At 47.0% G+C, this 17064-nt stretch overlaps 1 protein-coding gene across 2 annotated transcripts; it reads right to left on the bottom strand.

Moving 5' to 3' along the window:
• Positions 1-953: 953 nt before the first annotated feature.
• On the bottom strand, positions 954-13305 carry IL21R (interleukin 21 receptor). Of its 2 annotated transcripts, none has more exons than XM_086473220.1 (8): positions 13251-13305; positions 9937-10042; positions 9084-9280; positions 7550-7701; positions 6979-7156; positions 5785-5878; positions 4904-4985; positions 954-1868 (listed from the first exon to the last, which is right to left on the bottom strand). In XM_086473220.1, the coding sequence occupies exons 1-8, from the start codon at positions 13303-13305 to the stop codon at positions 954-956; spliced, it is 1779 nt and encodes a 592-aa protein (XP_086329346.1). The 2 variants fall into 2 exon arrangements, with proteins under 2 accessions (XP_086329346.1, XP_009948755.2); XM_009950453.2 differs by having other exon boundaries at positions 5785-5881.
• Positions 13306-17064: the final 3759 nt, after the last annotated feature.

Here is a 17064-nt window from a genome sequence, read left to right on the forward strand (position 1 = left end):
GCTGTTTCATGGTTGGCTTTATTAGCTAGAGGAAATTGCTCAAATTGTGCTACTGACCTGTTAACGGCAGCAGTCCAGGTCTGAGGCAGAAGATGGAGTTGCAGGCACATCCAGCTAGGATAACATTTCTGAAATTTCTGCAGAGTTCTAAAAGCTGCTCAATGTTTCAGTTAATGTGCTTGGAAAATGCTGGGAGAGATGCCGATTCAGTAGAAAGCCCTGGTAGCAAGAATTTGGCTGGAATTATATGTTCTGAAGACTTTTCATTTGCAGACTCCACCTGGAAAGGCAAAGTCTTTCCGAAACCTGAGCTGCGTTTGGTCTCTTGGACACACAGTTCTGTGATGATTATATGAGAATTGTTTTTGATCATACCCCATGTTCAGGGCTGGGACCCTTCATAATTAACAAACTATTACAGCTGGATTTAAAGAGCCAAAGATATTAGCAGGTAAACTAACACAAACCGTGTTGTTTGGAAAGGCTAGGGGAACTTTAATGTAACAAACATGCTTGCCATGGGTTATGCTTCTAAGATTCCATGTACATCCAAACTTTCGAATCATGTAAGAATAACAGGGAAAATAATTTAAAGTACTCTTTATAAGGTTACTGTCAAAAAATATTTCACACCTGCATAAGCTAAAAATTTCAAATAAGCTAATTTTCAAAGTACAGTTGCTTTTTCTGCCATTATAAGGGAGTCTGTCCTAGGATTCTTAAAAAAAAAAAAAAATAGAAAAAAGGAAAAAATCAATCACATCAAGTTTGAGACATTAACAGAATAAGTGGCAATAGAAATAGGCATATATTTCCATGGACCTAACAGTTTTCAGTTGTGCGCAATAAAGCTTACACAAAGTAAACTTTGTTTCTCTTCTGAATTTTGCTAACACTTTGCTCCCGGCACAGTATGGATAAGGCCCTACACTCTGCAAGGCAACATCAAGTCCTTAGCTTGCCTGTGTCCCATTGACAAGGCTGTCAGAGCGACAGGAGACCCACTGCTTGACATAGCTCCGAGGAAAGTCCTCCCCCTCCTGCTCAAGAGGGGTGGACCCACAGTTGGTCTGATTGTTTTGCTCAAATTCACAGTCAACGGGACTCCCACAGTCCGAGTCCACGAAGCCACTGTCAATAGTGTCCAAATCTATGCAGATCATAGGGTAACTGTCACCAGGCCTTGCAATGTGAGGGAAGAAGTCATAGGAGCCTTCACTGTAGGAAACACTTTCACCATCAGGAGAAGGTAGAGAACCTGGATTTTCCAAATCCCACTGATTAGGCTGCAAGCAAAGGGCTTCTAGGATGCTCTGCATCCCTCCTTCTAAAGCCCTTTCTACTTGCTGGTGGGCTGGGACACTTTTACTCCTCAGGTGGTCTATGGACACAGAGCCTGAACTAAGTATTTTGTCCTGTGTGCTCAGATCAGATAGATGCAAGTCACTGGATATCTTTCTGTGTTCATCATCAATGTTTACTTTGGGGTAACCAGTTTCTCCAGCACTATTATCTTCCTCGTTGGTATGCTCATGTCCCCTGTACACACGGTTACAGTTGCACTGGCAGTTACAAGGCGTAAATTCATCAGCCACAGTCACAGTATCAATGGACAAATGCCCATATGACCGGTCCTGCGTCCCACTGCTACTGTTCACACTAGACAGCAGGGACTGGGTGTCCTGACCTGGGGCAGTCAGGCAAGACACGCAGGGCTTGCAAGGCAGATCTTTTCTCAGCTCACGCAGCTCCTCCCGTGAGGTGTTGTTGGAAGTACGCATGGTGTAAATTTCTAGGACTTCTGGAAGGACTATTCCCCATTCAAAGAAATCAAGGGTCATTTTTGTATGGGATGCACCAACCCACTTCTGCATAAAAGGACATACAGGGAGAGAGAGAGAGAAAGAGAGAGAGAGAGAGAGAGAGGTTAGTATTACCAGGTTTGCGGTTCCATAGAAATGACCATAGTTCTTATGCTTTTAGAGGCAATGTCAAACTCTAAAACCACTGACTCCTCCAAAATAGCAGGGTATGAGATGCTATTATTACCTGACACAGGCAGCTGCAGGAGAACTGACTCATGTGATTGAAAATAATTAGCTCCGAGAGGTTTGCATGGCTTTGCAGTTTTCCCTATGCTACAAAGAACGCCACTGCCCATAGCAGCATTCCTTTGTGCATCAGGCAGAGGTCGCCACGCAAGCCACCAAGTCTCACCTGCCTTCTTGTCCCGGACACTGCTTCTCTCAGGAAGGATGGTCAGCTCCCCCCCCGCCCCTCCACATGCTGCGTCTGCACCCAACACACACATAGCCCTGCTCTATCACTTCCCTCACCTCAGCTCCCTGGAAAGGGGGTGAAGGCAAGGCTTCTGATCTACTGTATGCACCCATGCCCCAAAACAGCCTTCTCTCTCACAGTGACAAGACAGAAGCAGCAGTAGGCAGGGGATGGGGACCTCAAAGAACTGTAGTTGTATCACCATTAGTATTACATTCTGCCCTGCACCATTCATTATCTCTAGATCAAGAGCCCCTTGCATTGTCACATCTGGGAGTAAAGGCACTTCTGGGTTTCTCTCATCTGAGAACATTTCTGTTCTTTTCAAATAAATCATTGGATCACATACTTGGATCACAGGAACCGTTAAGCACGTACCACTAATGAATGCCAGTAAGTCCTACGAGAGGATTCTGCAGTCCAGAGGCTGGGAACAGCATAGACTTAAGACTTGGTTCTGCTCCCTGACACTTGCCTAGTGGCTGAACTATGTCATGGCTTTTCTAAGTGCACCACTTTCTGCTGTGTATAAAATAGGTAACAATGCCGTGTTTCATAAACACTGTGAAGGCTTCTGACAGAGTGCTGCAGGAGAGCTGGGTGTTGCCACAGCTGTCAGACTGCCTTGATTGTACCAGCCTCCTGTCCCAAGCTGCATTCAGTGTAACTAGACATGAGCAAAGTATTTGGGAAGAGAATAGCCTGACACAGCTTATTATCCTCTGACACAGGACATGGAAAAATCTTCATGACAGCAGGAAGCACCAAGTCTATTTTAACTTATTTTTAACCTAAGCCATAAAGAGCTTATTATTAAAGCTGTAATGGACAGAAAGGCACCTAAGGTGCAAAAGGGTATTTGAAAAAATAGCAGGAAATCCCTTTCTCAGAATTGAGCAGGCAGAATAGATCCTGCTCCCTCTTTGCAAATTCCCACCCAACATAAATCTAAGGACCCATGTACACAGAAGAGTAAACAATGTTCCTCTCCTTTCCCTTCTCTTTTTGCATCTTAATTTTTCCTCTAACATTTTCACTGCTTCCTACCCAATCCAGAACTGTTGTTGCTATTACTATTGTAATTTGCTGATCATTATTCACAGACTTAACCTAACCGCTTGGCTTTGATGCAGGCAGGACACAGTTGAATGAGCCCTACATTGATTGGTTTCTTGCCAGCTGAAAATGACGAGCCTGTTCACATATTAGTGATGTCACCACATCCTCTTGACACCCCGTGCTGTGGCTGTGTGGGCAACTGCTGCTTTAATCTGCAAATTTATTAAGAAGCAATTCAGCTTTAGCAACCGAGGCTCATTCCCTTCCCAGCAGCACTGAACAGCCTAACTAAAAAACATCAAGAAGGCAATTCCCACAGAACAGAGAACCCCATGGCTTCACCCCGAGAGGAGCATGGCTCTTGGCATGCAGGGTGCTTTCACTTCCAGTGTGAGTACTAGCCCATTACTCTCAGCAATTGCCAGACTGAGTCCACCTGGTCCTGGTTCCTTTCCCTGAGAGCAACCAGTGCCACCTGCGCACAAGAGGATGCAAGTACCCCTCTGGTGCAGATATGGGAAGCCATAATAGGGCTGAAAGAGGAAGGCAGGAAGGAAGGGAGACAGTCACTGAAGGCTTCAGCTTGAATGGCACTCATCCAAGACTACTTGTTTAACCTAATTGCAAACATGAGCCATGCAGCAGTGGGAAAGCCCATGAAGCTCATTATGGCCCAGCTGGTGTCCCTCTCCCAGACGGTCTAAGAAAAAGCAGAAACAAAAAGCAGACAGTGAAGTATCTCTGATCAGTGCTGCTGTAACAACAGGAACTTGTTTAGAAAGAGGCGGTGATATCCGCACTCACATGCCAGCACTTTTACAGTTTGAGAACAGCATTGTGAGTTGCTCTTCAGCTTAATACAACCATTATATATGGATGCTCAATGTTCTTTTGTATCCTGAGAACTCCAGCAAAATCTGCAATCTTTGCAATCCATTTTGTCACATGAGTAAGTTTGGCTGGTGTTAAGTGTGAACAGAATTTGGGAGGGCTAGGCAAACTTCCTGTGAACAAAGTGCCTTTGAGTAAGGCAGCTGCACTGTACTGTCACACAGCAGGTATTTGCCTCCAAAGCTCTAGATATCTTTCCAGGATGATATGCATAGCTATTGTCCGTGTGAGTGACTCTTCAGAGAGAACTACAAGGCTTAATGTTGAGCTCATGTCACTGCAGAGGCTGGAGTGGCAGATCTGGCTCTACGATGAAGTCTGCTCCATGGCCTTGATGGCAGCATGGGACTAGAGCTTTGGAAAAATCCCAGTTACTGTCCTGGTGTCTCTTTGTCCACTCCCTTCAGGTTCCCAGGCTTCACAGATCACATATGAGCTCAGTTCACCCACTGAGACAGCACCTACAGGCAATAAGCAGCACAGACGTGACATAAAGGCCTTCGTGGCGCAGAGTAGACACTGGAGCACTCTGGTCCTTATATCTGGAACTATTTGGCCTTCCCTTGAGATAATCTCCCCCTCCCACTGCCCTAAAGAGAATCCCTTGCCCAGGTAGCATGATAGGCCTTTAGCTTTGTCATGTGCTCCACTTGCTTGTGTAACGCATTTATACCTTGAAATCTCCATTATGCACGAGGTAAAGAGGTTTGAAAAAGGGAGCAGGGTCTGGGATGCAAGCCATCTTCTTCCACAAGCTGGAAAAGAAAAGAGAAAGACTTTGGGGTTAAGCAGATGGAAAGCAAGGCCTCTCCAGACCCAATTCAAGCAGCTGAAATCACCTGCCCAGCCTCACTGGCCTCACAAGTTAGCAAGTGGCTGAGGATCCAAGGATGTCTTGTACTGTCAGAGCCATCTAATGGCTTTGTTTTGGTGAGACTCACCTCAGGACCTGCACACACAATATTCACACTAAGCAAAGAGGTTCCGATTTTTTCCTTCCTGGAAAAGCACTAAGTGCTGGAAATGCCTTTTCCCCTCAGGCTGGGCTGGCTCATGGTCTGCACCTGCAGGCCAGAACTTGGCCCTGTGCACTTTCTCTGTGGCCATGGGCTGTGCCAGCCCTGTCGCTGCACCAGCCCAGCACCCTCCTCTGTAGCAGCACGCATCCCATCCCTCTGCAAGGACACATAACCCTCCAAAAATGGAGAGAGGCCCGCAGCCAGCACTGAGGGGCCTGTGTCAGCTTTGGAAGGGGGCAGGCCAGCCCTGGCTACTGAACACAGACAGGACCAGGACAACAGCCCAGGAGGCTGGGTGGCCCCTGCTCAGTCCCCATGTGCCATTGTCTTGTCTCAACCAGCTGAATAGCACTAGAGCCCCAGAGAAAAGCAAGACACTCTTGGCCAGCTGAAGACCACACTTTGCTGGCCCTCACAGACCCATAGCTGCGTCCATGAATGGATATATAGGATGCAAAGAAGGCTGCAAGTGAACATCCCATCTTCAGCAAGACAGAAGAGTAGCATTTACTCCAGCTTCCTGAAGCATTCTTACCTCTGCTGTTTGGCCAGAAAGGTTGTGATTGAGGCGGTGATTGCCACAACGACACCAAAGAGCAGCAGCCATCCCATGCCTGCTGTCTGTGTCACTGCTGGAGAAAGAAACAGGGTCATTCAGGCTCACCTTGCATGTCTCCTGGTCAAGAAGCAGGAGATGGTGAAAAGACATCCTCAATTTCTACACTAGACTTTTTCTCAGGGATACTGAAGCTGTCACCTGGAGCCCAGCAATCCAGACATGAGGTCTGAATTGCTCAGAGAAGACTCGCATCGATGAAGGGAGCAGTGCATCTGCTGCCCTATGGCCTGGCTGCATCACAGACCGACAGCTGACACTGCTTGAGGCAGGACAGGTCCCTGCTACAAAGACCCCTGGTGTTTCTGACTAATCCTGGTTTAGGGACACCTCCACAGGTGATCCATGAAGTGAAGAGAGTGCAGCTGGCCATAGACATGTGAAGAAAAGGTAAGTGACTAGATAAGTGCTTGTTGGCTGCTCTCTGCCTGTGATGGAAAGGAACACCTTTGAAACCCAGAACTCAGATGCATGGGTCAGGCTCCATTTGCTAAGGGTAATACTTCAGGTCGAGCTGCAGATCAGTGAGTGCAGGGAAGCACATGCTGCTGACATTGACCACAGTCATCCTGCCCTGCTCTATTTGAACAAAGACTCATCATTTTCATAGCCTCTGTTCCACCATGACAAGCACCAGTGTACTTCTGTGCATAAGGTACTGTGCACTCCCTGTGGAGTGGAAGTGGTGGCTACCAAACAAAACACCCATGTGCAGCATGACCAAACATTAGAGTCCAGACACAGAACTTAGCCCTGAGAGCAGGGTCCCCTCTCCCGTCAGCTGAGGGCAATACTATGCCCCAGTACTGGAGGCACCTCTACTAGATCTCTCCCATTTCTGAAAGCTGCAAGCAGGACTCTGGACGTTTGACACTGGAAGGAAGCTAGAGGCTGCACTCCTGCTGTGGCACCCAAACCTACAGCCAACCCTACCAAACCCACTTCCCATGGACCATGCTGTAAGGTGGGCTTTGCGGCACAGCGAGAAGGTCAATACAGACAGCACGTATCACCCCAGACCCAGGGTTCATGCACTCAGTAAGCAAGCCAAACATGCCTGTCTTTACTAGACTATTTAGAACTGGAAGGGCAAGGAGAGCTCATAGTATGTACCGGCAGGGCTGGTTTTCAACATCAGTGGAGGACTCCATTCACTCCAAAATCCAAGGTAGCCAGTGTCTTCTCGGGGTCGGGCTCTCACTTGGAACTCGTACTCAGTGTTCACCTGGAGCTCCCATGGTAAGATCACCACTGCCCGTTTATCTTCATGGACAGCTTTCGTCTTCTGAGTCTGTGAACAATTAAACACCAAACAGGGCTGGAGTGACTGTTCCCACCTTACCCTCACTGCTGCACAGTGAGGAGCCCTGCAAAGTAATCTCCTCTGCTTTTATCTTGTTTCTGCAAGGCCATGCTCTGGCTGTTCAGTGGCTGCACGGGGCCCTAGGGGATTCCTCCCTGCAGGACAGCACGGGAAGCAAATGAACTATCAGGCTTCCCCACAGATAAAACACGGTTCTCAAACAGCTTCCGCTTCTTGATTATTTTTTCAGTTTTGCCTGTTTTCAGTCTAGGCAATCAAAGAAACACTTTTTCTAAATCATGAAAACCCTTCTTCCACATCAGTGCTCCTGTTCTGGTTGTGCTGGCCTCCTACTTGATGGTAAACTGACATCTCACTTACCATCCAGGTGTCGGTCCTTCTCTTATAACGCAGCTGATATTCCAGCTCCTCATTCAAAAAGTAGAAAGGAGAGTTCTGGTAGATGGTTTCCCAAGAAATATTGTAACCCTCTGAGAACACGGCGGTCAGATTGAATGGAGGCTGTGGTTTGACTGGAAGACAGGACGGTGTTACCTTTCATAACATTAGTGCAGACAAGAGGTGGCCCAGCACGGTATTAGCAATGTAGAGTGAGCAGGGAGCAAAACTGCCCTGGCAGGGATGGGCTCTCCTACACAGGGCAACATTCATGACATTCCTGCCTCTCAGGCTGAGCAGTCCCGAGCCATCTGCAGAACCTTGCACCTCAGCAGCATAGAGAAGTCAGGCCCACATTTCTCTGAATAAGCCTTCTGCCTGTCTCTGAACCTCCTCATCACCTAAGGAGCAGGAGAAGATAGCACAAGGGGCTAATACCTCCCAGGAGATGTAAAGAGTAGAGCACTTTGTTCTTCTCACGACATAGGAAGACTCCATGTAGTCACGGTCACTTGCAGTTAGGGAAATACCCCTCAATGCAACAGAGACAACAGGAAAAGCTAAGGCTAGTGGACACTACATAAACCCAGGGCAAATCCTGTGTCATAAGTGCCTAAAAGGCAAGCTTTTGTATCCTCTGAAGTGCATTTTCATATATCAAAAAGCAGTAATGCACTAACTCCAGCACTACTTTGCAGGGTCCCTCACTGAGCTATGATGCCTCTGTATGGGGACATCTAGGAGTCATGCAAAACACCAATACCAAATTGTTAGTCTGTCAGTGCAGGCAATGGGCTTTCCTGAAATGTTATGGCATGGCATTTGTCAAAAAGATGACACTTCTCATGTAAAGTTTAATTTCAGAAAAATCCAAGTAGAAAAATCATTTTTCATATGCCTGCATGGTACCTGTCTGCCTGGCTAACCACACCTTTTCTTCAGTTTGCTGCACGACTTGGAACACATCAGCATTCCACCAAGACAACTATATGATTGCATGCAATCTTCCTGTCATCAGGAGAGATGGTTAGGAATTGCCCCAGAAAGGAGAAGTGCCACCTCCATTGTGTCTAGGGCACCTTGTGCCACCCACAATAATGTCATGGTGGCTCAGGTGTCTACTGCAAGAGCCTCCTGGGACTCCTGTAAGGACATTTGTGGCATTTGCAATTAAAGCAATTCCTTCTTCCCTTTAGATTCTAGCCAAGAACACACACTGGCATAGTTTAGGTATGAGACTGCTCTAAGGTGGAAATTTATCACCTGCTGCTTCATGGGGAAGAGGAATTCTGCCATGAAATGGCTGGGGCCAAGCCACCTCTAAGCTCAGCCTCAAGCATAAATGTTTCTGTAGTTTACAATAGCAACAATAAGAGCACAGTGCTCTGTGTAGACAGGTGCATACCAAACATAGCCCCCCACCACTGGCTGCCACGCTTGCTCCTTGCCCGGACTACCCTAGCAGATAGGTGTAAGGTCCAATGGTATTTACCAAATCCACTATTTTTGTACTTACTGTTCTCTGCCATATAAAAGCCTTTGGAAATCACATGCTGCCTGTCAGCTATCTGTGTAACATCCACCTGGACTTTGGTATCTGCCAGGAGTTCAGTCATGTCCACAGTGCACATGTACTGTGTGTGACTGGTGTTCCTGGACAATTGCAGGAGACTGCAGGCAACCACAGTATTTTCTGGATCTTCCTCAGGAACCCTAAAACCACCAAAATAAACAAACAAGTCCACTTCCACCATATGCTGTAGTTGAACTAATCTGTTGCTGAACCATCACACATTGACATTAAAATGAAAAAAAGAGGCAACACATTCAAATAAAAAAATTGTCTTTGAACTTTGACTTTTTTTCTTTTTTTTCTTTCTATTTTTGCAGCTTAGCATCTTTGAGAGAAGTAGGAAAGTGATGCTGAAGCGTTTGTTTGTGGAAAGGAAAGGCACTCACCACGGCAGCACAGCCCAGGACTGCATACACTTCCTTGCTGGGGCAGAACAGCAGCCATACAGGACTTGGACAAGCTGTGTGAGCCCTGACAGCACACACGAGTGAAAGTCCACTGTTAATGGCAGCAATGGACAAGGTATTCCCAGGGCAGGGGAGAAAACAATGCCAAGGAAGCCAGAGTCAGCGTAGCAGTCAGTGGCAAGCAGTGCAGTCAGGGAACGCAGGAACGGTGGATCCTCTGCTAGTGAGGAAGCCGGTTGATAATTGGAGCGTGAAGTACCAAGTAAACGCCAGCATGGCAGCAAGAACAAGACTTCTACCTAACAAAGAGGACAGAAGGACACCACTGTGCTATGGCCACGTTAAGAAGTTCCTGCTGACTGTGCTTTGTTCATCCTACTGAGACGTACCATGTTGCAGTGAGGTTACATGAACTGGCACACAAGTCGTTTCTCAGGATACAGGACAGGGTCTGTACATAGTCCACAAAACAAGTGAGGTTTTCACAACAGGTAGCTGTAGGTTTGGAAAAAGAAAACACACTATCCATGATGAAGCAAGCAGAACTTTGTATCAACACACAGAGTCTTCGGTGCTCCCACTAAACCTGAAGGGAATAGATCACTCTCTGCCAGACCTCCCAAAAGTCTCCAGTCTTGGAGCATAAGATGTGTTCCATCTCTACAGGGAGGCAAGTCATTGACAGCAGGATAAGCATTAAACAAAAATCTATTAAAAATGCTGTGGCACCAAATGGCTTACCAAAATACCAGGGAATGCCCAAATTGTGACCAAATTTTCAAACCTGCCTCTGTTCCCTCTCATACACTCACTACAACAGAGTCAACATACTATTTCTGCAAGGGTCCTAGCTTATGTAGCACATAAGAGGCATGATTACCCAATCAGAAACAGTAGCATATTCAAACATTTTAATGATACCATTTCCTAAATTGGGTACTGTTCTTTCCTAATCTAGTTTTCATTTTATGACATCTACATGGCACTTTGCACATTTTTAAAAAAGTGATATCTTAGTAATTTTTTCTTTAGCATTCTCTCTGCTTACTATTTTCTATAGCTTGATATCTGCAGCATCAATACTTTTCAAGTCCAGCTCCAGAGGCTCAGAACATGCTTTTCATGGAATTTTGACAAAAAAATATGCAAATTTGTAGTTACTATAATTTCCATAAATCATTCTGACACTAAAGTGGTAGGCACAATTTATTAATCACTTAAACTGAAACAGACTTGGAAAGAGAGCTTGAGAGGCAATTGTAGTATTTGCGCTGGTCACTGAGAAACTTAGCTAATTTGAATGTAGTCACAAAGCAGCAGTTATGCTCTTCTAGTTGTTCTGCAGCAGCTCTGCTCACTTATCAGTTGTCTGATATGGGCAGTACAAAAGCACTCTTGTTCTATGCATAAGACACTTCAGTTATCTCCCTGGATTTCAAGGCAGGAAGATGGCAGTACTGTGAGAAATGTCTGCATCAGCCACTCCTCTCCTGGCAGCATCTTGGGCTGGCAAGAGCCACCGCTGCCATAGTAGGAATAACTGAGTGAGGAAAGGCCTGTAGGAGATGCAGCATGCCATACTAGTGCAAACCACGCCTACTACAGCGACTATACATCTCTTGCATGTACAGAATCACCCATTTTTGATGGGAATAAACTTGCCATCATCCAGGGGCAGATCTCAAGGTTGTTACATGCATGCTTAAATCAAGCATGGGTCCTCCCCCCCACCATCAGGACCGCCCCCAGCCTGATGGGAACATGTTACTTCACAGCCATCAGGCACGCAAATCCTCTGATGCAAACCACTGTTCACCTCCCTTTGTCATTCTGCTGCTTGCCTGGTTAGAGAAGCTGCACTCCCTGCTTCCTGCCTTTCCTTTGGTCTTCGGAAGAGTTGTTTGCATAAGATGAAAGCAGTCCTACGTGAGGTGCTCAACAACCACAATGCCCGATTTTACAGTTGAAGAGGCTGCACGCAGAAAGCAATCAACATGGAATGCGGGCAATGTGTGCACTGAGGGACCAGAAACATCTGTTCCACCCTGCAGATGAAACGACAGTCCTCACAAACGAGTTGTCTCTGTGTTGGCAGTCACAATGCACAGCAGGCACGTCCAGTGGTGGGTGCAGCCTAATTCTAGACCAGAGTAAGTTAAAAGGAAAACAAAGTCCAACTTTTCCCATTGACTTCACTCATCACAAAAGTCACTTCCTGGTCCTGTTGCATCAGAGCACACACTGCTCTCTCCCTACAGGAGCTCTGGGCAGCACTCAGATTTGTGTACAAGACCCCCCGCAAAGAGTCAGGATGGTGACAGAAGAAATTCGGCGATACTTGTGACAGACTGGCCCCAAGGGTGTGCATATGCTTTATTAAACTGTAAGTGATTCAAATTATGTGGTTGTCACTTTGTTTCATTTTGACTTTTTCATGTCATAGTGACTTCAGAATTTTGTTCTAAAATTTTCATAATGTTTTGACTTAATTTTGAGCCCCCAGTAGACTCTCTGAGGGCCCTGGTACAAGCACTGTTTGCTCCAGAGTCCTGAACAACATACTTTTTCTCCCTTAGCCTAACTTCTTCACTCTCCTACAAAAACAGAATTATAAAACCCTTCCTTTAGAGAGTGCAATGCTTATTAATACTTTCTGCCAATTAGCATTCTTCTATGCTATTATGTTAATCAGTCAAATGGAGTGCTATTCCTAGGTAGCTGGCAAGCTGCAAGCATATCTTTGGGCAAGAATCTGTTAACAAAATTAAGAAGAGGACAGCTTTTTACTGGGAAGGGAATAATTAAGTGTCCTAAACCTTGTTAGATCTAGGATGAAGTGTCCATCCTTGGCAGATTCAGAAACAAAAATCAAATACTTTTAACAGTAAGACCTAGTTTGGTCCAAACTGGAATTAGTACAGGGTAATTCCGTGGCTTGTGTTACACAACATTCAGACCAGACATCACAATAGTCCTGCACAGCAGAAGATACAACTCCGAATTCATCTTTTCTGCTAATTTAGGTTTGGAGCAGGTCCAATGCTCTGTCTAGAAGCAGCATGTAAATGCTAAACCTGCACCTGTTCCCTGCAGACTGTTGTTGCTGCCTTTTTCTGTCCAGCTGACCTGTTCAGAAAGTCAGCTCTGAGTCAGCTGAAGCTTGTACGGTGGGTAGGAACCAGCAAGAAAGAGGGAGTGACTGTCTGCACAATGCTGTCCTCAGCAAGGGGCTCAGACCAGCAGAGGTTCACTCCACTGTCCCTGGCTGGCCTGCCAACAGCAGCTGTAAGCCCTGCGGTTATCCTGGTGTTGGCCATCAGAACCTTCCCTATGGCAAAGGATTGGTTTCCTTTTTTTGCCAGGGGTGGGGTGGGGCAGAATCCTACTCTAATGTGAACAGGAGACATTTTGATGCAAGGCACACACTACCTCTGCGTGCTTCCCACTGGTGCTGCTCCCTGGAGTTGTACACAGTCTGGCTGAGCTCTGCCCAGCTGTGCCCCTTCTTGTTTCTGTCCTCCACTGCCCATGGAGCCTCTTCCATAACTTGTTATCCCATGGAACCCTCTCATCTGGTACCCTATCTTGTGCTTGCTGTCCCATGACAACCCTGTGCCATACACATCTCAGCAGAGCCTGTGTCAACAGCCACCAAGACAAATCCTGTGGGCGTACAACCAGGAAGAGATATCTGGGAACTTACTGTACTGGAACAAAAGGAAGAAGGAAATACTCTGGACCCACAGCTTGTTCCACATGTTGGTTCTGACTCGATGTCCTGGGGAAAAAAAAAAACAAAAACAAAAGCCAAAAACCTCTACAAATCAACAAAATAAAAGCCCCAAATCTTAAAAAAAAAACCAACGAACTAAAAGTTCAGCTCAGCTGTCTACTCATATGTTGAAGGTTGAGGTGGAGTTAATCTTGCTTTCATTTAAATGTCTAAAAGTAAAGCACCTAATTTAGGCAAGTTATCTCAGCTTTCCTGTATATATCTACTCCATGGGCTAAGGATGACAACAGCCCTGCCCACTGGCCATAAACCAAGTCAGTGAAATCTCTGCTCCTTGCCAGCAGCAAGTGCACAGAGAAAGCAGCAAAGTGACTGTAGCCTCAGTCTATCCATGCAATAGGAAGGCACTTGGGTTAAGTGCTAACCCATTTTTTCTTCATCTGTTTCCTGCAACTAGGAGAAGTGACATTGCTGCAGCTTAACCATCTGTACAGTGAATTAGTCAAATAGAATCTGAACATCACTGTGGGTCTGTATGAGCAAGGCTTGTGAGAACTCATTGATTTGACCTACCCATGATTAAATAAGCATGGAATATCCCATTAAGAGACACCAGGAAGGCAAACCAGACAAAAAAATAACAGCCTCCCATGTGGCACAGAAGAGAATTATGTACAGCACTCATTTCAGGTGAAGGTGGCCCTCATGCAGTTTAGTGAAGAGAACCTACAGGAAAGTCTTCAGAGAAGAGGACTGCAGGATATTTACAACAAATATAAATGACTGCTCAGCCCACAGCACCTGCCCCAAGACCAGGCCCTCAAGCCACATAACACATGAACGCTGTGTTTTCACAGTATTTAACATTTACAGAAACACACAGATGTGCACAGAAAGACTTAAAATTAGCTCTCTGCAGAGTATTGGCTGTTGATACCCAGTACAGATTTCAGTAGTATGTTCTCAAGCTATTCTGAAATGGGCTAGGCTGCCTGGGGACAAGACTTTGGAGAAACAACCTGAATTATTTTTGAGACGTACTTCTGTTGGCAGCAAGTTGCAAGAATGCACAGACAGCAGGGAGGGCCCACATGCCATGCCACAGAGCAGCAACATTCTCAGCAACTGGACACACTGGTGTCTCTGCAGCCACCAAAAGATACCCAGAGCTTCTGGCAGGTCCTGGTGCATGTCGTAGAATCATGGAAACATTCGGGTTGGAAGGGATCTCTAAAGGCCATCTAGTCCAACCCCCCTGCAAGGAGCAGGGACGTCTTCAACCAGACAAGGTTGCTCAGAGCCCCATCCAGCCTCCAGGGATGGGGCATCTACCATCTCTTTGGGCAACCTGTTCCACTGTTTCACCACTCTCATCACAGAAAATTTCTTCTTTATATCTAGTCTGAATCTACCCTCTTTTGGTTCAAAACCATTACTGCTAGTCCTGTCACAACAGGTCCTACTGAAAAGTCTGTCCCCATCTCTCTTACAGGCCCCCTTTCAGCATCGGAAGGCCACGCTAAGGTCTCCCCCGAGCCTTCTCTTCTCCAGGCTGACCAAGCCCAGCTCTCTCTCCTCGTAGGAGAGGTGTTCCATCCCCCTGATCATTTTTGTGGCCTCCTCTGGACTCGCTCCAACAGGTCTGTGTCTCTCCTGCGCTGAGGGCCCCAGAGCTGGACGCAGCACTGCAGGCAGGGTCTCGCCAGAGCAGAGCAGAGGGGCAGAATCTCCTCCCTCGACCTGCTGGCCACGCTGTTTCTGATGAGGCCCAGGACACGGTTGGCCTTCTAGGCTGCGAGCGCACATGCCCAGCTCATGTCCAGCTTTTCATCCACCGGTACCCCAAGTCCTTCTCAGCACGGCTGCTCTTGATCCCTTCATCCCCAGCCTATATTGACACCAGGGGTTGCCCTGACCCAGCTGCAAGACCCAGGTCCTGGGGTGCCTGAGCCTCCCCCACCACTAGCAGCAAACACCCAGTCGCCCAGCAGAGAGAATGCCAGTGAGGCCTCTCCCACTTGGGAAACATTTGTGGTGTTTAAAAATTTCCCAGGTTTACTCAAATAATGAAAGCAAAATAAATTTAACAGCCACCAAAAAGCCCCTGTAGCCCCACGTGAGCTCAGTGATTTGCTCTCAAGGCACAGTGAAACACCACAGTGTCCCAATGAGATCAGCAAGGCTCACTCAGGAGGTGCCACAAACACCTCATGGCTGCAGCACCTCAGCCCTGCGGTGGGAGCAGCCATGCTGCTGCTGCTGCCCCTCCTTTCCTGCCAAACCTATTGGGCAGATGAGGCACATGCTTCAGCTCAGCAAGGAGCCCCAGGCACCCTGCTAGTCTCCCTTACCTGCTGCGAGTAGCGGGACAGAAACTCTCTCCCCACACTCCAGCCCTTCCTTCTGCATCATACATTTCCTTGAGGAAACACCTTTTTTTGACCTCTCTGGTCCCAGTTCTTCAAGTTTTCGCTGTATAATAACTATTGTCATTACCACTACTTCTGGTGGTGCAGTCCCCAATTACCAAGACTCAGCACGCTGTCTAACCCTACCTTGTGCTCCCACTCATCCTTCCACTGCTGTCCTCCAAATTCTCGTTCCTTTGAGGAAGGCACCCTGTAATCCCGCCATCTGATCTCTGCTCACTTCATCCTAAGACTGGCTGCACCATGAAAACAGATGCTCTCAAGATGGGCAGCCTCCTGATGCAGCTTCTGCTCATGACATCCTAGCATCGAGGTCCCTGTTCCTTGCAACACATTTAATGGAAGAGCTGTGCCAAATGAACCAGCCACTGTGGCCTAGAGGTCACTAGCCCTAGAGATATGATACATGTGATTGTCCACTGCCTTTTTAAATTGTCCTTCTCCCTGCAAAATACCTAGAACCTATTGTTGCTGGGCTCAGAATATTCAGAGGTCCCCCAGCTTAGGATGCCAACAACCCACCCAAAGGGGCCTGTTCCCCCTCCAAGAGAGTGCACAGTCCCCAGGGCTGCTGCTGTTCTTCCTCAAGCCTTCATGCCCTCTCACTGACTAACCCATCATACACTCTGGACTGCAGGATAGACTAGTGCCATCTAGTACTGTGCCTTGCTGCAGAAGCCCATCTCAGCGTCACTTTGCTTTGTGACTGTCATGCTCCACAGTCTTGACCACCTTGTACGGCCAAGAAAGGCAACTCGCTGCATCTTCTTCAGCAGAGGAAGGAAGGGTTGGGCCCTCGGAGTTCTCTGCAGACCCACTGCTTTTTTTCAGAATCCAACTGGCAGTGCCCCCAGTGTTTCACATTTGTGTTATTTCTGCAGCTCCTTTATTTTACCCCCATTCATGCCTAAATGCAAGGGAAATCTTTGCTGCTTTTAGCTGCTGGATGGTGGTTTCTTTAAAGAGCCTTCCCTGTTTTTTTTCCTCTGCTCAGAGAATAGTACTGTTGATCCAATGGGACAGGAAGGACTGAATGGGAAAAATTCAAAGCAACAAGCCCAAGTAGCTCATTGGGAAGATGTCTTGCAGACATATTAGAGGCTGCCATTACACACTGGAGAAGGGTTAACATCCAAGGTTGTAATCTAGAAGGAAACTTCCTGAATAAGAGCACAGTAGCAAAAATAAGACAGAAAAGCAGTAGGTTCTGCTAACACAGGTGAAACATGGAGACAATACTTCCTCACTTTGGACTCCACTGGCCCATCTCTCACCCTTGCCAGTGTCCACAGATCAGTCCAACACTTAATCTCCTTCACTCCTTACACAGTTCTCCTACCTCAGTGTGGTGGAGA

Source organism: Leptosomus discolor, chromosome 14 (genome assembly GCF_034619465.1).
Source record: "Leptosomus discolor isolate bLepDis1 chromosome 14, bLepDis1.hap2, whole genome shotgun sequence".
NCBI lineage: Eukaryota > Metazoa > Chordata > Aves > Leptosomiformes > Leptosomidae > Leptosomus > Leptosomus discolor.

What these genes read in the sequence shown, in the direction of transcription:
- IL21R (XM_009950453.2), bottom strand. Translation starts at nt 13,305, where the DNA reads ATGTGGAACAAGCTGTGGGTCCAGAGTATTTCCTTCTTCCTTTTGTTC. An exon ending in CTTCCTTTTGTTCCAGTACA is followed by an intron (nt 10,043 to 13,250) that starts GTAAGTTCCCAG and finishes CCAAACCTACAG; the next exon opens with CTACCTGTTGTGAAAACCTC. An exon ending in CTTTTATATGGCAGAGAACA is followed by an intron (nt 7,702 to 9,083) that starts GTAAGTACAAAA and finishes CCTGTCTTCCAG; the next exon opens with TCAAACCACAGCCTCCATTC.